Consider the following 19,221-nt stretch of genomic DNA (forward strand, 5'->3'; position numbering starts at 1 on the left):
CTGAGCCTCCCTGCCCCAGTCCCACGTGCCCTCATCTCTCACGTGCCCTCACCCAAACTATTGCCTTACTCATTCCTGGCAGCTTTTCCCAGGTGATCCCCGAAGCCAACCACAGCCTCTCCTGGGCTGTGCCCCCACAGCTCCCCCGACCCACTGCCTGCACCTGAGCACCAAACACTGACAAACCAGACCCAAAAACCAGGGCCCAGGGCCTGGAGAGGACATGCAGAGCAGGGAACGGGGCTGTACAGTTGAGCATAGGAGAGCTGCCACAAGCAACAGGAATGGGATGTTTGCTTCAGCAGCCCCAGCTCCAGAAGGATCTGGGGACAAGCCCAGAGCAAGGCAAGCAGCAGAGCTGGCCAGGAAGGGAGGGACAGTGTGGTCCCCAACGCAGGTGGCACATCAAGGACAGGATGCAGGCACAGCAGGAGCACAGAGCACCCCATGGATCCGGCAGAACCCAAGCTGCAACAGGAAACAGAAGTGCCAAAGTCCACGGCATCCACCTGCCTGTCCCAAGGAGGAGCCTCCAAGAGGGAACAAGCCACTCTGGCAAATCAAGAGATTCAAGAATGCTCTCCTCCAGCCAGGCAGCTGAGATAACCCTGGAAAGCAAATGCCACCATGGCTTCAACTCTCAGCTCAGCTTTTAAAGCTCTTCCAGGCCCACCTGGGCTGCCCTGGGGCCCTCTGAGCTCAGACACAGCGCCCTGCCTGCAGCAGCCAGCTGTGGTGGGCAGCCCTGCCCCGCCCCATACAGTACCCATGATTGTAAGTGCTTTGCATATGTAGTTCACCATCATGCAGATACATTTCAGCATGCCCTGGGCCCCACAGATGTGTCCTCCTGCAGCAGAGAGGTCCTTCATTCCAGGTAGGGCTTGTAGTGTGAGTTGGACTCCAGCCCTCTCCTGCTTCAGCTGCAGGGCCTGGGGCTGTGGCAGCCTGGCAGCCGCTGCCCACGCTGGAGGTGGCACTGGGGGCTCAGCAAACACCAGCACCAAGGGAGCAGCTGGTCACAAAAAGAACCATATTTACAGAGCTACAGTCAGCTTCAATGGGTTACGTGTGCAGAGAGTCACCGAAACCGGCCAGAAACAACGAGCTGTGCATCCCACAGATCCTGCCAGGAAAAACACAGGTACCAACATCGATTTCACAGCTTCGTTGGCACAACTGAGGCAGGAGATTCATGGCTAAGCAGATCCTCCCTGCCCAGGCAGCAACACTCCAGAGGTGGTTATGACAAGAGGGAATGGTGGCCAGGTGAGGCACAGCACAGAGCGAAGATCTCGGCCAGGGAGCCCCATTGAGGATGAGGTTTCTCCTTCTTAAATGTGTCTCTGCATGCAAGAGCAGCACCCCTCGTACCAGACACCATCACAGCCTGCAAGGCCACCGAGGGAAGCGAGAGCGAAGGATGCACACACTCAATGGAGCCTCCTCCTCCTCTGCCTCCTCCGGTGTCCAGGCAGGGAACCCCTCGGTCACAGCACCGAGGAATCAAGAACCAAAGCTCTACAGTGATGCGTAGCGGGGCGACCTGCCAGCAAGAAGGGGACCTGACCTGCTTATCAGGGAAGGGGAGGGGGCTGTGCTCACCCCCAGCAATTCAATCACAACTGGATCCCACCTCCTAGAGGCTGGAGCCCACTGCAAATCTACAGCCCAGCCTTTCTGTCCCATCAGCCAACACGGGTTTCAGCTACTGACCAAGAGGGACATCAGAAACGGTCACAGACATCTCAGAGGCTCTGAAGGAGCAGGAGCACAGAGACTCAACTATACAGGGTGCAAGAGTCCAGAGCCAGAAAGCAGCGCCCTGGGGAGAAGCTGAAGGCAGCTGTTGTGTTCTGCATGGGCTGCTCATCTGGCTGGTGGCTGGGAAAGGACCGGGTGAGCCAGCGTGACATTCAGGGAGTCATTGTGCTGCACCAGGGACGTGTGCTTGTAGTGCAAGACCAGGTCCTTGAGGGAGGCGTAGAGGTTGTAGGGTTCAGCAAACCCATAGCCCGTTGCTGTCTTGTAGATCACGCAGTGCTTGGTGTCACCATCCACCCTGCCAGGGAGACACGGGAGCCTGGGTCAGCAGTGGGACAGGGGAGCACAAGCAGGGCCACCAAAACAGTGTAAAGGTACACCTGGCCCTGGCAGGAGAAGCCAAGGCAGATGGGAACTGTCACCCACCTCCAGCATCTGGCAAGGGGAGGATGGAGCAATGCAGGAACACAATGTGGGCCAGCCCCATCCCATCCCATCCCATCCCATCCCATCCCATCCCATCCCATCCCATCCCACCCGCACAGGGATACTCACACCACGGAGCAGGCGTAGCACCCCTTCTGGCTGCTCTCACGGATCAGGAAGGTGCCGTCCCGTTTCCCACACAGCATCTCCTCTGCCTGCACACGGTTGATCTTCCCCACGTACCACGTCCGCTCCTCGTGGTGGGGCAGCTCCTCCTCGTCATCCATCATGGAGTACTGGCTGCAGTTGAGCACAGGCAGGGTCAGATTCCCTAAATCTGGGTGTGTGGCCCCCACATCTCCCCACACTGCTAGCTGCCATCACCCATCTGGCACGGAGGACATCCTCAGCCTCCAGGCAGGGAGCTGGGATTTGCCCACAGCACAGGCAGAACCAGCTGCACAGCCTGTGCTCCCACATCCCCGAAATCCAACAGCACACGAGCAGGACACTCACTCCTCTGTCTCGTTCTTGATGCCCAGCCACTCGTTGATCTTCTTCTGCCGGGCACCCTTCTGCGTCAGCCACCTGGGGAAGGAGGGCAGAGCTGAGCGCGGCTGCAGCGAGCCCGGGCGTGGCCATCACCAGAGGGCAGCAGCCGCCGCTGCCGGGGACCGCCGAGCCCCGAGACCGCGCTGCGGGAGCGGCTCCTGCCCACAGCGGGCTGCGAGCCGGTCCAACGAGCCCCGGAGCCCTGGGGGAGGCAGCCGGATGGCTCCCGGGCCGGGCTGCAGGGGCACTACGTACACCAAGTACTGGTCCCGCAGCTTGCGCAGCTGCATCAGGTCTGGCTTGAGGCTGTTCATGCGCTTGTCGATCTCCCGGTTCTCCGATGCTTGTTTCTTCAGGTCCTGCTCCAGCTTCATCTTGCTGTCGTGGATCTCTGTGATGCGGGACTTGAGCTTCTCCGAGTTCATGAGGATCCTGGGGGAGAGAGAGAGGGGTTCAGGCTGTGAGCCAGAGAGGGGGAGGTGGAGGAGGCAGCCTGCCAGCTCCAGCCCACAGCATGCTGCTGGAGAGACAAGGGGTCCACGTGTCTCGGCTCTGTGCTGAGCCAGGAGGATCCTTCCAGCCCCTGGGGCCCTTCTCCAGGCAGGGCAGGCCACCACCACCCCCATCCTCACCGTTGAACCTCCTTCTCATTGCCCTCCCTCCGGAAGCGCTCGATGTACTCCTTGCTGCACTTCTCCTGTGTCTGACACTGCTCCTCAAAGATCTTGATCGTCTCATTGAAGGCCTCGATTGCTGTCCTCTTCATCTGCAGCTCCTGAGGACAGGGAGGGAAAAGCTGAGGAACATTTCTTCACATTTGCATCCCCTTTCAACTTCCCCAAAGCAGTTCTCTCCTTGCTGCAGGCAAGATATCCCCTTCTTCAAAGCCCATCCTCTGGGGAGTCCCTTTCCATGAGCTGACAAATGGGGCAACAGGTGCCCCATCTCTGGTCTCCCCTGTGCACAGCAGGGTGGCTGCCAGCACTCAGGGGGTGACAGAGCAGCCCTTGGGGGTCTCAGGCAGCCCGTGGGGAAGGCAGTGCCCACATACCTGCGACGTACGCGTGTACTCCTCATACAGCAGGTCGTACTCCCAGCTCTTGTCCTGGTACTGCTGATGATAAACCTTCAGCTGCTCCCCCACAGCTTCCACGCTGTCCTCCTTCACCACCTGGTCCTGCCATAGACACAGCCTCAGTCAGGACCTGCTCCAGCTGGTCCCACAAAAGCCCACAACAAAACATTCCAGCACACAGGGAGAGGGATGGGACATTGTCATCTACCAAAGGGGCAGGGATGGATGAACAAACACCCCTGGTTCAGGCTGTGCTTGCCAGCCATGTCCCTGCAGCATAGGCCTCACCTGCTGGTACTTGGAGATGGGGTAGAGCAGCCTGGTGTCCAGCTTGGCGTTGTACTGGGCGAGTGACTCGTGCCGGTAGTGGGTGATGAGCTCCACCACCGAGCCAAAAGTCAGGGGCTCCGAGAAGCCGTACTTGCCTTCCCGATGGAAGATCTTGATCAGCTTGTTATTGCCTCCCTTCCTGTAGCAGAGGGGAGAGGAGAGGGCACTTAGCACCACCCCAGCACCCTACCCGGCCAGAGACCTCGGCATCCCTGCAGCTGGAAGCACAGGGACAGGTCCCAAGAGCTGCATATCTGAGGCTCCCAGAGGATCCCAAAATCCTACCTGAGAGTGAGTGTGTATTCCCCCTGGATCTTGCTGGAGGCATCACGCACCAAGAAGGTCCCGTCTGGTGTGTCCCGGAGCTTCTCATTCACCTCCTCCCTGCAAGGAACAGGATTGTCAGGGTGTGGGAGGTGGCCCCAAGGCTCACCTGATGGACAGGGCACCCCAGGTGCGAGCTGCCAGTCACCCCCTTACCGAGAAATGTCCCCCCAGTACCACTCGGCGTCCTGCAAGGGCGCGTTGTTCCCGTTGGCCAGGCTGGCTGCGCTGGGCTTCGGCTTCGGCGGTTTGGGAGGCAGGGCTGTGAGAGGAGGAGGGATGAAACAGGGTGAGCCCAAACCCCAGCTCCCCACTGGCAATCCCTCAGAGTGCTGAGTCCCCCTCACTGCAGTCACTGGCCCAGGAAGGCCTCTTTGCCACCAAGTTTCCTGGAGCTGCTCCAGGCACATCTCCAGCAGCTGAACACCTTGAGCCGGCCTCCAGGCACAGCTGGGCTATCAAAAATGGGGGCAGAGAGTCCACACCCACAAATGCCAGTGCCTCAGGCCCCACGGAAGGGATATCTCAGTACCTGGAGGCAATTGTTCCAGCTCCAACTCCTTCGTCTGCAGAAGTGTCTCCAGAAACAGCACAGAGAAGTCAGGGCTCAGCTCTGGGCTGCAGGGAGAGAAGAGACAAGTTAAGAACAGCAATTGTGGAGTAGAACATGGCACTGCTCCCACGTCCCCTGGGGTCAGCTGGTTCACCCCAGCTGCCAGACCCCAGGCTGACAGGGCAGCAAGGGCTCTGTCCCGGCTCTGAGTCCCACCTCTGTGTGCTGCCAGCAATTTAATCCCATGTGCAGCCCAGCAGGGGCTGGACTCCTTGTCCTGGCAGGCACAGTGGCCGGAGTTGGGAACACTGCTGGGACCAAAAGCCTGACGTACCTGGCGCCAGGCAGCCGGAGGAGAAGGGGGCCGAAGATCTCTCCCAGGGCCTGAGGGTGGAGGCTGTTGCTCTCGGCCTGCTGCGATACCTTCCCCAGATGCCGGAGCAGGAACTGCAGGGTGAGCGTGTTCTGGAGCGGGACCGCAGGCGACTCCAGGGCCAGCAGCAGCTGCTTCCGGCAATTCTCTGGCTGGGGGATCTCTGGGGAGAGAACAAGACACGAGGGAAGAGCTGGGACAGCCGGCACCACTCTCCACGCTTTGGCTGCGTCACAGCACAGGAGCGCTGTCAGCAGTGGGGCCTTGTGCCAGGCCCCATAGGGAGAGGGCTTATTTTAACATCCCAGATGTGTCCACCCCAAACAGCCACCTATTCCCAAGGTCCTTACCCTGCAGGATGCGAAGGATATCTCCATGCACTGACACTGGCACCACGGGGGAGGGCAGGTCCTGCAGGTAACCTCGCAGTGCCTCGCCCAGGGAGTGCACATCCAGGGGCTCCAGGTCACCTAGGGTCCAATCTGTCAGGGCACAGATTTCCCATGGGAGGGTGGACACAGCACTGGGCACCCAGCTGGCAGCTCTGGTGCTGCCAACACCCATCCCAGAGACCATCACACAGCAGCCAGCTATCATGAGAGCTCACCAGCACCACGAGGGAGCTCAGGCAGCCTTCAGGCAGCCCATGTGACCTCACCCCAGAAATCAACTGGCTCTGGGAACCTCAGCAGTACCCCTTGAGAGGGGGAAGAGGTCATTCTGGGTACCCACAACCTTTGCCCTGAGCCCCAATACAAGAATTCTGGGCAGGCATAGCTCGGGTGAGAGTTTTGCTCTCCGCTGCCAGCAAGAGTCAAGCGCAGACTGAGCAGCCACACACTGAACCCGACGGAGAAAACAGCTCCCTCGAACACATCGAGGATGATGTGTTTATTGAGGAAAACACCTCCCTCCTAACAAGCATTTTGGGAAGCACATAAAGCCTGTCCTGAGAGCACAGCCCGGGCTGACAGCACTGTGTGGTTGGGGTTTGTAGGAACGTCTGCGGGAGGGGACTCGCCAGCGTGGTGCCGGATGAGGCCCCAGCCCAGCCAAGAGGCTCCCAGGGCTCCCCGGCAGAGACATTGGCTCCAGCCACCAAGCCAAGCTCAAAGATCCCCCCCAGCTTACTAGTGGCATGACAGAGCCAGAGGAGCCTCCACCAGCCCATCAGCAGAGCACCCCAAAGACAGCAGGGGACAAGCACAGGCGTTCAGTTGTTTGCCTGCAAGTCTCTGAGCCAGCACCACATCCCTTTGTTGCCCCCCACGGATGGTGCCAGGGGTCCCCCCCGTCCCATCCCTTCCACACAGGACAAGGACGTGTTGGGATGGGGACAGCCCAGCCCCAGAGGCAGTGTGCTGGGAGTCAGGAACTGCCAGGGACAGGCGAGCCTGGCCTGGATTGCATTACTGCTGGCGCTGTCACATCCACTAATCTCCTCCATCTGAGCCGATTCGCCTCCACCGCGCCGAGCTGGTTCTTACCGGTTCTCAGCGCCTGCCTCAGTTCGGAGCCAGATGTCCTGTACAACATCTCGCTGTCCAGCCCTGCGGAAGGGGGACACTGCTGTCAGCTCCAGCACAGGCACTGTTTCGGTGCCAGCTGGGCGATGGTTGTGGCATGGCCAGGCCTGGACGGTGTCCAAGCCAACCCCCTGCAGATGCTGCTGCAGCCCCCTTGGCCCCCAGGACACCCAGTTCAGTGGCCCCATTTCTCCACCACGGCATAGATCCAGGCTGGAAGCGCTTCCCAAACCTCAGCACCCACCCAGTGTGTGTAGGTGCTCAACCCAAACACCCTCACTGGCCTCAGCAGCTCAACCCAGGGAGGAAGATGAGAGCAGCTGTGTCCTGTGTCCCACAGAGCTCAGCTCTCATTGTGGGGTTTTGGGGTGCATCAGCATCCCCAGTGCTCAGCACTGCCCCCTTACCTTTCTTCTCAATAGCTTCCACCAGCTTCACCAGGAGTGGCGGAGCAATCTCGGGAGGGCTGAACTGCTCCTGCAAGTCCGGCAGAGGAGATCCTGGGGGAGAGGGAAGGAGAGAAGGGCTCAGCACCAGCTCAGCCCTCAGCAGCAGAGCTGGGCCAGGGCACAACCCAGGCAACTCCCAACAGGAGCAAGGAAAGCCGTAGCCCCTGCTGTGAGGCTGTGGCCCAGGCAAACACGGCATGCAGCCTGCAAGGAACCTGCCCAGGAGCCAGCCCAGCACTTGTTGAGCTCCAGCCCGGACTGGGTGTGCACAGGGAGATATCTGCTGCTCCGTGCAGAGGCCTGGAGACAGAGCCCACCCCCCTGGGGAACCGTGCCCCCCCAGCAGGCAGCACAGGGGTTACCAGGGCTCCTGGAGCTCAGGGCTGGGTCCTTGCCCAGCACAGGGGCTGCGTAGGGCTGGCAGTGGAGCGGGGCCAGGGAGCTCGCTCTGCTCGTCGTGGTGAGCTGTGATTAATCCAGCGATTCAGACAGAACGCCATGTCAGCAAATTCCTGCCCTTGATTGCTCGTTTAACATGGAAACCGGCCCTGTGCCTCCCCCTCCCCGTGAGCCCACAGCCTCTGTGCAAGCTGCTACAGGGCACAGACAGCCCGTGGCATGGGACCAGGGTCCCCCCATTCCTGGGGGATCTGCAGCCTTGTGTCAAGTGGTATTTCACTGCCACTTCCAGAAAATCTTGAGGTTCTGGCCGCAGGCACCCCCCTCCCCTGCGCATGCCGGGGCAGGAGCACGCAGGCCTGGCTGAGGAGCTGCCAGCAGGAGGTTTGCCGAAGGATGAGCGGTGCCAGGCTCCATCCCGCTTCCAAAGGAGCACCAGCCGGAGCAAGAGGCTCCTCCAGGAGCACCTGGCAGACCCTGGGGAGCCCGCAGTGGGGGAGGACACCCAGCACACTCCACTCTGCAGAGGCAGAGCCAAGAGGCTGCTCCCCGTTGCGAAACAGCTCCGTTGTCATGGATCTGACCCGAACTCGCCTGGTGTGGTCTCACCACAAGGCGCAGCAAGCTGGAACTGCGCACCCAGCTCAGCCTCCTGCACCCACGGCCTCGAGGGGAGACAGAACAGCCACGGGAAGGGAAGCACACGGGTCAGGCACCCAGCAGCTTTGCAAAGGCCTGTGCTGCTGGGGAGGGGGGACAATCCCCCACTGGAGCGAGCTCCTGGGCACGGGAAGGGGCCCAGCGTGGTGCGGGTCAGTGTGGGGAAGCTGCAGGCAAGCTTCCAGGCTGGCAGCTCCCTGCCTGACCCTTGGGAAGGACTGAAGGGAGAGTAAATAGTGGCGCTGCCCACGTGGCCCGGTCGGGAATGTGCTGCTTCAGCAGGCAGCAGCTTGTCTTTTTTTGTCAGGCACAGAGCGGGAGCCAGCAGCAACTCCTGAGCCTGCCGGGCCTCCGGGCTGGGCTGCCGCGAACAAGGCTGCTCACAGCACGGCCCGGGCAGCTGCGGAAATATTCCCGAGCCGCATTTTCCGCTCGTGTTCTCTGCGGAAGGCAAACACCAGCAGCTCGTAAATCCACTGGCAGAACGCGCCGGGTCTCGCTGCTCCGCGGGGCCGGCCCTGCTCCCGGGACAGCTGTGGCCTGTGCTGGCCCTGCTCCACGAGCGACACTGAGGGGCTGAGGGGTCCCTGCCAGCCAGGGCAGGACCTGGGAAGCGGGGAAGGAGCTTCGTGGGGCTGCCAGGAGACGGTTCTGCACCTCCTAAAGTGCACACCATGAAGAAATAAGACAGGCTTGGCTCAAATACGGTTTTTCCATTGCAAAAATGTGTCTCCCCAGCAGAATATAGAAATAAAGAATCACAGAATATCCTGAGCTGGAAGAGACCCACAAGGATTTTCAAGTCCAGCTCCTAAGTGAATGGCCCGTAGAGGGCTCAAACCTGCAGGCTGAGTGTAAAATGGCTCTGGGTGTTTGAACTGCCTTCCTGCAGGCTCTGCCTACGCCCAGAGTGGAGGTTGCTTCTGGGGATGCCCCCTCAGGGGACAGGGACAGGGCTGGCACTCCTCTCACATGCCCTGGTACCCCACCCTCCATCCCTGGGCACGATGCAGAAAGGCTGGCTTTTAGTTTCCTTCCCAAATTTGTCTTTGCTGTGCTTCAGGAGCTTTGGCATCTATCTTGTTCTGCCTCGCAGAGACCCCACCACCCAGACACACCTCCACCAAGCCCCCTTGAGAAGAGGGGAGAGCCGAGGAGGGCAGAAATCCAGCCGCCGAGGGAGCACCATGCAGGCAAGGCCAGCACATCCAGCACAGAGCACATCCCAGGCTCCTGAGAGGAGCAGCTTTCTTGGAAAGGCAGGTTGCAAGCGGGATGACTCAGGTCAGGCTCTCCTGCCAACCCAAACGCACGCAGGGCCCGGCCGCATTCCCACCCTGCGGAGATGTTTCCTGGGGCCGCCCCTCCGGCTCCGCGAGCAGGAGCGAGGGAGGCAGCTGCAGGGAGCTGCACCAGCCCCACAACCCCGGTTTCGTAAGACCCCAGAGGTGTTTTCACACAGCCAGAAGCATCTGCTGGGGTAGCTGTGGCTCCCAGGCAGAGAGGGATGGGGAGGATGCAGCACTGCCAGCTGGGAGCGTTCCCTGGCACTCTCAGCTCCTGCTGCTGACCCCACTCCTCCCATGTACACCAGCACGAGATCTTCTGTAAGGCACAGGAAGGCCAAGTGTGGCTGTCACCCCCCAGAGGATCATAGAATGGTTTGGATTGGAAGGGACCTTAAAAGATTACCCAGTTAAAACCCCCCTGCCTTGTGCAGGGACACCCTCCACTAGATCAGGTTGTTCCAAGCTCCATCCAGCTTGACCTGGAACACTTCCAGGGATGGGGCAGCCACAGCTGCTCTGGGAAACCTGTGCCAGGGCCTCACCACCCTCACAGTCAGGAATTTCTTCATAACATCTAATCTAAATCTCTCCCTCTTTTAATTTAAAATTTCCCCCTTGTCCTATCACTATCTGCCTGTATAAGAAGCCTCTCTCCCTCTTTTATATAAGCTCCCTTTAAGTTCTGGATGGCCACAATGAGGTCTCCCAGAGCCTTCTCTTCTCCAGTTCTCCCAGCCTGGCTCCAGAGCAGAGGGGCTCCAGCCCTAGGAGCATTTCTGTGGCCTCCCCGGACTCACTCTAACAGGTCCACATCTTTCTTGCCTTGTCCAGACCCAGACTCAGCACTGCAAGTGGGGGTCTCACAAAGGAAGAGTAGAAGGGGGAAACCCGGGAGCTGCTGAGCCCTGGCCACAGAGTTGATGTGCCTGGGAGCCAAATAAACAGGCTAAGAGCAGGCAGCTGCCACAGCTCCACAGGCAGGGCTGAGGCACGTTGGCTCTCCCGGACCGGGTCCGTGCCAAGGCCAGGCCGGCTGGGAGGCAGCTGCAGGTGCAGGACAGCCCATGCCCAGCCCCAGGGTGGCTGCCTGGCCCCAGCGAGGGCTCTGCGACCCGCGGGGTGGGCTGGCTGCCAGGCAGACAAGCAATTAGCTCCAGTTCTCAGAAGCACTCTTTTAGACCCTGACTTTTCTCCTCTTGCCCAGAGACAAGTAATTGTGTCTCTCAGCAGGGCTGAGCAGCTCTTGGCAGGGAGCACTGCCCCAGGCGCTGCAGGGGCGGGGAGGTGGTGGTTGGGAGAGGTCAGGACTTATCCTAAAGGGAGGGAGCCTGGCAAAACTCAGCGGAGCAGGGAGAGGGACCATGGGGATCCTGGCTGGTTGCAGAACAGAGCGGGAGAAGGATCTTGGAGATGTAAGTGCGGGACAAAGCTTGCTCCAGGAAGCTCTGCTGAGCAGACTGACAGACTGGAGGAACAAAGTGCTTTCCTCTGGGCCAGGACTGAGAGAGGCTGGCTTTTGGCTGCGACTCAGCTGTACTGCTGCTGGTGGGGCAGCCCCGTGCTGCCGAGCTGAGGGTTTCACCGCTGTCTATGAAGCCAGTCCCACACTCTCATCTGTCACACAGCGAGACTGGAGGTGTCCCAGAGGTGTGCACAGGACACACAGCAGGGCTTACCTTGCTCCAGAGCCTCGGGCAGCCGGCAGCCGCTGGCCCCCGGTGTGGCAGGCAGGGGTCTCTGCACTCGGGGCCGGTGTGAAGGGACGGCGATTTTCACCGGCCCCACGTACTCCACGTAGGTGCCAGGGAAGTCCCCCTTCTGCTTGGTGCGCTCGTTGACGCCCAGGATCCACCCGATCTGATTGGGGGTCTGCTCATCTCCATCTTTGAAGCCCAAGGCTTGCAGGGCCCCCTTGCTCACGACCAGGATGTCCCCGGGCAGCAGGTCAATGTCCTCCTCACGCTCCTTGCGGTAGGGGTAGAGCGCGCGGTACTGAAAGCCGTCGGTGCTGCCCATCCTCTCTGCCAGGGAAGAAGGGTTCTGAAGGGTGAGGCAGCACGTTCCAGGTGGGAGAGGAGGGCCCTCAGAGGCAGCTCTCCCCCATCAGCACTCTGAACTGTCTCTGTGTGAACTGGCACCCCAGGAGCCTGGTCTGGGTGCCCAGGAGTGCTTAGGTGCAGCCCCTTTTCCTCAGCTTGAAACCACGATTCAACCAAATTATGGAGCAAAGGGAGAAGGAGACGAACATAATCCAGCACTGGTGAGCAGGCATGCAGCAAAGAAACCCGAGATCAGGGTCTGTTTCACCAAAAAAGACAGTCTCTTGGAGTCTGCGGAGGAAAAGCACAGTAGGCTTCCAGCCTGGAATAGTGTGACACGCTATGTTCCCCTTCCCAGTGCCTGCAAAGAGAAGAAGAATTGTCACTGCACAGCCAGGCACCCCACGCCCTCCCGACACGCCAACATTCAAACCAGGGGTTCACCTGAGAGAGGCAGGACTCGTTTCTCTCCTACCCAGCAGCTGATGGTGAGCCCTGGATCCAAGCAGGGCATGCTAATCCTGATTTACACTCCCAAAAGCAAAAGTGAGGAGCCAGTGGCTGCAGGCAGGAACGCTGCCTCCTCTCTGCTACAGCCAGGCATCAGCTCTGCATCTTAAAGAGGTTCACCCCTGCTTCTTCAGCTTACTCTCCTCGAAGCACTTATGCAAACAAGGAGACAACAAGTGGGACAAAACAGCCTTTATGCAGGGTAACTTTTGCATACAGAAAAGGGTGACCCTGCACCCACCAGCTGCAGGCCCTGAATAGGAGCAGAACAAACAGATTTAACCTTCCCTTGTTAAATCGATTAAATTTCACAGTTCACCTTTACATCTTGCCATGCAATCCCCCACAAAGGCATCTTCTGAAGGGAGCTGCCCACAAATGTAGGTTAACCACACTTTCAGCAAAAGGCTTTCGAGATGCGCTGCCATTCCCACAGAACAGCACTTCAAAGCTTTGCTCTGAGCAAAAAGTCAATTTTTGAACTTTTCAAAAGCAGCAGCAGCATCAAGTGCAGGCACAGGTTCTTTTCGCAGAGATGGAGGCAAAAGGAGTTAATCTTTAGAAGCCTTCAAGTCTACTTAGAGCTCCTAACTGCCTTTCAGCTATTCAGAAAGAAATTGAATATGCTGCCTGCCCTGCCCAGAAATCCACCAAAAAGAATAAACCTGGGTTATAACATGTTGAAGAGATGTACGAGCCGGGACATTCCCACCAGCCAGGCACGTCCTCTTTTCCCATCCCCTCCTGGCTGCACAGGCCAGTTTTGCACTTCCCTCAGGCAAATCCCAGAGTTCTGGTTCCCGCAGAAATGGCGTGCAGCCGAGGACCGGACCTACAAGGCAGCGGGGCAGCCAGAACCCAGCCTTCCCAGGGACACCCTGGGCCTGCTCAAATGATGCAGGTCCTGTTAAAGGCTTGAGCTGTTTTGGCCCAGAAACCACCAAACCCAGCTCAAACTCTTGGGTCTCATCTGAAAACTATTAACGAGCAGGAAGGTGCTTCTCAGGGCTGTGGGAGCCTGGGCAGAGGGAGGTGAGGAGGCAAAGGGAGCCAGGACACCTTTCCCAGAGGGGTCAGTGAACAAGCAAGCATGGCATGAGGCCAGGGCTGCTCTGACTGCTGGTTGGACTCTGTGACATGCACCAACGGTGGTGATCTGCAGGATTTCAAAATAACCCTTCCAGGCCAGCAACATTTTACAGCTCATATCAGCTACAAATCCCTCTTTCCTGCTGCACGTGGTATATCACCCCTGCACGTGTCACCACATCTGCACGTGCTGCCACAAAGTCTGGGATCGGGATGAATCCCCCAGAGGAGCCAGCCCCACCTCTCAGCCAGGCTTTCCAGCCCAGCACCAGAGCTCCTTCCCTTGACAAGGACAAAAGGCACAAAGAGGCCATGGCACAGGAAACCTGTGCAGCAGCCAGAGCCCGCACCGCCTGCCTGAGCTCGGGCAGGCGTCCCAGCCAGGCTGTCTTTGCCATGAATGAACAGGCACTGCCCGCGGGGAGGTGAGGCACTTGCGGCCAGAGGCGGGTGGGGAACAGGATTGAGCCTGATCCAACTTGCTGGAGAGCTTCTCCAGAAATCCAGGAGCAACACCAGACTGCAGAATTCATGGAGAGACCCTACAGAGGTTTCTGATGTTCACAGGGGAAGCAGCACAGCCCAGCATGGCTGCTGTGAAAGCTCCCACCATGCTGGAATAGTGGCTGCAGGGAGCTCGCATCAGAGCCCGCATTTCCCCAATCCAACCAGCCCTAGCCAGGAAAATATTACTTCATAATCCAGTGCATAAAGAGAGATTTATGAGCAGGCTCACTGGCTGCCCCTCTGAGTGCTGCCTGTCAGGGTCCCCCAGAGCGGAGTCGCCGCGCCGGGGGCACTGTCTGAATGCCAAGGGCCTGAGTGGCCGCTGCCCGCTGGGCATGGCGCTGGCAGCTCCCCCTCCTCCCGGGGAGCACAGACCCCAGAGCGGCTCCTCCCGGAGAGGACAGACTCCAGGGTGCACCCAGAGGCAGCAGAGCACAACCCCAGCAGGGTCCATGCTCCCCCACAGGCACCCCCAGCTTCCACCTGCGGATCCCAGCCCCGACTCCAGGCGTCTCTGACAAGCCGGTGCAGCTGAAGAGGCTGGAAGGACAAAACGCTCAGGCCTGGCAAACTTGTTCAGTAGCTTTTAAAAGCAGATCTGCGTGGAGGGGTGGGAAGAGGAGAGTGACTCTGGAGCACCGAGTGTCTCCAAAGAGCAGGTCCCGCAGCTTCTTCCAACAGACTCCTTCCACAACCTTCTTCCCTGAGGTGGGAACGCAGGCACAGCTCTGTGCCACCGCGCTCTCCACGTCCCAGTGGGTCACTGGGCACACCAAAAAATCCAAAGAACTCAGAGCCAGGCTATTCCTGGAGAAGCCTCACCTGCTTTCCCCACACTCAGCCCAGGTGGGCACTGAGTGCTCATGAACGTGAGTGAGGAGCCCTCCAGAAGACCCAAATCCTCATGGCTAGTGCCAGCACCGTCCGCTCCAGGGGCAACAGTTGTCCTCTGTCCTGCCACGAACTCGGCCAGAGGCTTCCCTGGCTGAGCTGCAGGAAAGCTCTGCACCCTCGGAGAGCAGCTGACAGAGTCTCTGAGGATTGGGAACACACACTTCCCAAAGCCCTGGAACAGCTCTTTGGAGGGAAGGCAGCACCGAGAGGCCGGGACACGCACAAGCCTGTCGGCTGGAAGCACACCTCGAGCAGAAGAGAGGCAGCACCTTGCCAAAAGATTTCTGCTGGGCCCAGCTCCAGGTTTGCTCAGCTCTCAGAGAGGAACCTCGTGTGTCTGTGCTGGCGAGCACTTGCTTAGGCTGCTCTGAAAATCCCATGCATCAGACAGCTAAATACCTTTGGTAAATCTATCTCAGCGCCCAGAAACAATCCCTCGATTCATTAACTGCTGTCAATACTTTCTTTGTTTAATACATCGGTTTGAAACAAAAAACACATTACAAGTCTTTTTGTCTGTGCCCAGCACAAAAATAAAAGCATCTTAACATTTTAAATGTGGTTCCTGTGCTTTTTAACCCAGTTCCAAATGCAGTTCAAAGTGCAGCTTGACTTGAAGCGAGACTGAGTTACTTTCCTTCCAGAGAGGGGAAAGAACGCATAAAAATATTTAAAAGAAGAATATGCTCACAACAGTATACACCGCTCCAACCTCTCCAAGTTACATCAGGTCCTCAGCGAGCAAAACAAACACCATATCGAGTTTGAACTGTGAGTTACAGGCAAAAAGAACAAACTTTTCCTTTAATAAAACGAGAAAATAGAACAATGCAATGATGGATGGGAATAAAAATGGACAGGGAACTGCCTGCCATGGTGACATCTGCTGCTGCATCACATCCTTCTGACCCATGCAGCCAGGGCAGCTCTGATGGCCTCAGCTCCTGAAGCTGGCAATGGCCAGCACCCACAACACCGAGTGGCAGAGCAGAGAGCTCAGCAACCCCTGATTTATAGTCAGGACAAACAGCACAGCAAATCCCTGTGCTCCCAGGCAGCTTCCCCGGCCCGCTGCCTCCCCAGCAGGAACAATGACTGGAGAAACGTCTCGCGAGGCTGGAGCCATGAGCCATGCCGTGGAAGAGGCAGCAGTGCCACGAGGAGCTGTGGGGGAAGGAGCCGGGAGAGCCTGCAGGGAGCTGCAGCGGGCGGGAAGCGGAGCTGGACACGCTCCAGCAGCTGCCCCTGGGGAAGCGGCCAGCGGAGCAGGGAGAGCTGGAGCCCGGGCTGGCCACGGCGCTGCCAAGCCAGCTGGTATTTCCTTCCAAACAGGGAAAAGCTGCAGGGGAGGAGGGGAGTTATGCCTGAGCCGTGCCCCAGCCAGGCATGGGACAGCCGAGGCCGTTTTCACCTCTTCTCTTCCCCTGAAATGCTTCCCAGCCAGCCAGCAGCTGCTCCCCAGGAGCAGCAGGTCCTGCCCACAGCCACAAGCCACCCTCTGCCAGGGACACAGAGCATTTACTGCTCATGCCTAACTTTATTAAATATTTTGCTTTATTCACCAAAGCCCAAGGAAGTGAAGGAATATCTGAAATATTTCACTGGAAAGGTCAATGTCATGATTAGCAGGGACACGAGGAGCTGAATAAATCAGGATGACCAACACCTTCCTCACTTTTGGAAGACCACTGGAGGTCCCAGAGACCTCCTGCTCAAAGGCTGGACAGCATGAGAGTGCCTCAGGCAGTCTGCACACCTACTCCAAGACTTCTCATACTGTCCAGAGGCTTCTCCTGACACTGAACTTCCTTGCTCCAGCTGAAGCTTGTTCTGTCTTAACCACCTCACAGACCTTCTCCTCCTGTGTACATGACCTTTTTACTTGGCCAGAGACTTTTATTTGCTGGCAGTGGGCAGAGAAGGATCCAGCACCCAACACCAGCCCCATCGCCTCACTCCAGGCTGCTCTTACACCATCCCCCACGCAGCAAGAACACACTAATTCCATTTTAGGAGCATTCATGGAGCTGGCTTTAGGGATATAGAAACCCAGGAGCTGTATTTTGGCAAAAAATTACAGTTCTAAAAAAAACCTGAGTACATGAAAAAAAAAAAATCCAACTGCTCTTGCTAACTTATCTGCTTAAAATCACATTCCCCAGGGTATTTGGAATTTATATGATTTATTCGCAGCCCTGCACAGCTCAGCAATCACATGAAGTAACCGACGAGGTAAGAAGCACCCAAGTTAATAGACCAGCATGATTTGGATATTGGTGAGAGAGCCAAGACCTTCCAACTTGAGAAATCCACCATCCCTTCCTCTGTCTGCTTTTCATCTTCCATTACCCAGCTACTTTAGCTCCAAGCCGCGGCTCCAGAGATTCCCAGAGGAATTAAAAGAGCCCTCGATATTATAAATACTCTTTTTCATTGTAAACACACCCCGGCACTCAGAGCTCTGACACGGCTCCAAACTGGCTCCGCAAACCACTCTGCTCCTCGCCACATTCCAGCTGAGCCGCGCTTTCCCTTCCAACCCAGCGCTTTTGTCCAAGCGAGACCCAACTGCAGGCAGAGAGGATTTTCCTGTGTGCTTAAAACCTTGTTCCAGCGGGTTGGGAACGCCGGGGTTTTGGGGCAGAAATCAGCTTTAGGAGGAACGAGTCCCTGCCACGAACCGCGCGGGCAGATGGAAGCACGAGCTGCCCACAAGCTGCCCACGTCAAAGAGAGTCACCAAAGAAACCAAACCATGCCTTGGACTTTCCCACATCGGGGAAGGCTAGAGCAGAGCCCAGTCCAGCCTCGGGGACACACCAGCCCTTGGCATGTCAGGGAAGGGTGGGGGAATGGCCAGGAAAGCAGTGATTTAGGCTATATTTACTCAGCTGTCTCCATTCTCTGCTCTCACAGAGAAAGTCACAGGGCCAGTTCCCCAGCGGCTCCAAGAGCTGCTTGGGAAATCAAAGCCGCGCATTAATGGGAGGAGAGGCAGCCACGGCTCCATTGAAAGGCAGCGCTGGGGCCGCTCCAGCTCTTCACAGCTCTCATTTTTCGACAGTTTTGCCCCCTGGCTTTATCCCCCATCGATCACAGACCCCCCAGTTTAGGAGGTACATGACCATGGGAATCTTCCCCTTCAAGAGGCTGAGAAACATCCACAGGAAGAGAAGAAATACAATGGCCAACCTCCCTGGGAAGCAGTGCGGGGGCTCATGCCAGAGCCAGGGCTTGGGGGATGCTGTGCAAAGCCAGCCTGGGGCTGAACCTGGCACGTCCCTGGGGCACCAGCTCCAAACTGGGAACTGCTGGGTCCGAACAGCCCCCGGGCAGGGGGGACAGAGCTGGGACCCTGAGAGGCCACTCTTTTCTGGCTTCACCGGCCCAGGGGGTCCCCAGGACTCTGGGTGATGGGGATGTACCGTGCTGGGGGGTCCCTGCACTGCCACCACTGTGGGGACAGTGGCACAGGGGGGGATCTGTGATGGCACTGCTGGGGTACAGACAACCCGGAGGGATCGGGGGCACAGCCCCGGCACCGGGGGGGGACAGGGACAGCTCGTGGGGGGGATTGGGGGGCACAGCCCCGGCACCGGGGGGGGACAGGGACAGCTCGGGTGGGATTGGGGGGCACAGCCCCGGCACCGGGGGGGGACAGGGACAGCTCGGGTGGGATTGGGGGGCACAGCCCCGGCACCGGGGGGGGACAGGGACAGCTCGTGGGGGGGATTGGGGGGCACAGCCCCGGCACCGGGGGGGGACAGGGACAGCTCGTGGGGGGGATTGGGGGGCACAGCCCCGGCAATGGGAGGACACAGAGACAGCCCTGGGGGGGACCGGGGGACATAGCCCTGGCATCACGGCGAAGCCACACGGCAGTGGCACTGTCCTGGCAGCGGGACACCCTGCGCCGACAGCTCCCGAAGGGTCCGGGGACATCCTCGAGGCGGCCTCATGAGCGACAGAGCCAAGCCCCGGGGCGCCTCACGCTGAGGGGGTCCCGACGCCCACCCTGGGCCTGGTTCCGATCCGGGCCTGCTCTCCCCGATCCCGACCCCGACCCCGCCGCTCCCGGCCCCGCCGCACCTCTCCGCCGGCCCCATCCGCCGCCGCTCGCCTCCAGCCCGCTGCTGCCTCCGGCCCGGCGGAGCCTTCGACAGGCCCGAGCGCCGCCGGAACGGCCCGAACCCGCCCCGGAAACAGCCGACAGCAGACGAGAGAGAACGGAACTGCCCGAATCTATCCCGGAAATAACCGAGAGCAGACGACAGAGGACGGAGCTGACCGAAGACTCCGGCCCCGCCCCTCCCCTGGCCCGATGGCCATCGGGGCCCCGCCTCTCGCGCGAGACGCTCCGGAAGCAGCCGAGGGGGCCCGGAGGGAGAGCGAGGCGGCGCCCCCTAGTGGCGACCGGAGGAGCACCGCATCGGCCACCGGGATTGAACCGGGATTGGACCGGG

At 59.0% G+C, this 19,221-nt stretch overlaps 1 protein-coding gene across 3 annotated transcripts; it reads right to left on the reverse strand.

The window, feature by feature from the left end:
* Window positions 1–1,019: 1,019 nt before the first annotated feature.
* Window positions 1,020–18,943, reverse strand: PIK3R2 (phosphoinositide-3-kinase regulatory subunit 2). 3 transcript variants are annotated; one of them, XM_053965883.1, is made up of 17 exons: window positions 18,848–18,943; window positions 12,204–12,421; window positions 11,397–12,120; window positions 7,331–7,423; window positions 6,885–6,947; window positions 5,748–5,879; window positions 5,359–5,560; window positions 5,004–5,089; window positions 4,628–4,733; window positions 4,433–4,531; window positions 4,106–4,286; window positions 3,794–3,919; window positions 3,375–3,517; window positions 2,998–3,174; window positions 2,707–2,778; window positions 2,320–2,490; window positions 1,020–2,062 (listed from the first exon to the last, which is right to left on the reverse strand). In XM_053965883.1, exons 3-17 carry the CDS (start codon window positions 11,734–11,736, stop codon window positions 1,870–1,872), a joined length of 2,184 nt encoding a protein of 727 aa, XP_053821858.1. In that variant the 5' UTR covers window positions 11,737–12,120; window positions 12,204–12,421; window positions 18,848–18,943; the 3' UTR covers window positions 1,020–1,869. The 3 variants fall into 3 exon arrangements, with proteins under 3 accessions (XP_053821858.1, XP_053821856.1, XP_053821859.1); XM_053965881.1 differs by lacking the exon at window positions 12,204–12,421; XM_053965884.1 differs by lacking the exons at window positions 12,204–12,421; window positions 18,848–18,943 and adding an exon at window positions 14,688–14,708.
* Between the last annotated feature and the right edge of the window lie 278 nt (window positions 18,944–19,221).

The sequence above is a fragment of the Vidua chalybeata genome, chromosome 27, assembly GCF_026979565.1.
Source record: "Vidua chalybeata isolate OUT-0048 chromosome 27, bVidCha1 merged haplotype, whole genome shotgun sequence".
NCBI lineage: Eukaryota > Metazoa > Chordata > Aves > Passeriformes > Viduidae > Vidua > Vidua chalybeata.

What these genes read in the sequence shown, in the direction of transcription:
- PIK3R2 (XM_053965881.1), bottom strand. Translation starts at nt 11,736, where the DNA reads ATGGGCAGCACCGACGGCTTTCAGTACCGCGCGCTCTACCCCTACCGC. An exon ending in TATCCTTCGCATCCTGCAGG is followed by an intron (nt 5,561 to 5,747) that starts GTAAGGACCTTG and finishes TTCTCTCCCCAG; the next exon opens with AGATCCCCCAGCCAGAGAAT. An exon ending in GCTGGAACAATTGCCTCCAG is followed by an intron (nt 4,734 to 5,003) that starts GTACTGAGATAT and finishes CTCCTCTCACAG; the next exon opens with CCCTGCCTCCCAAACCGCCG.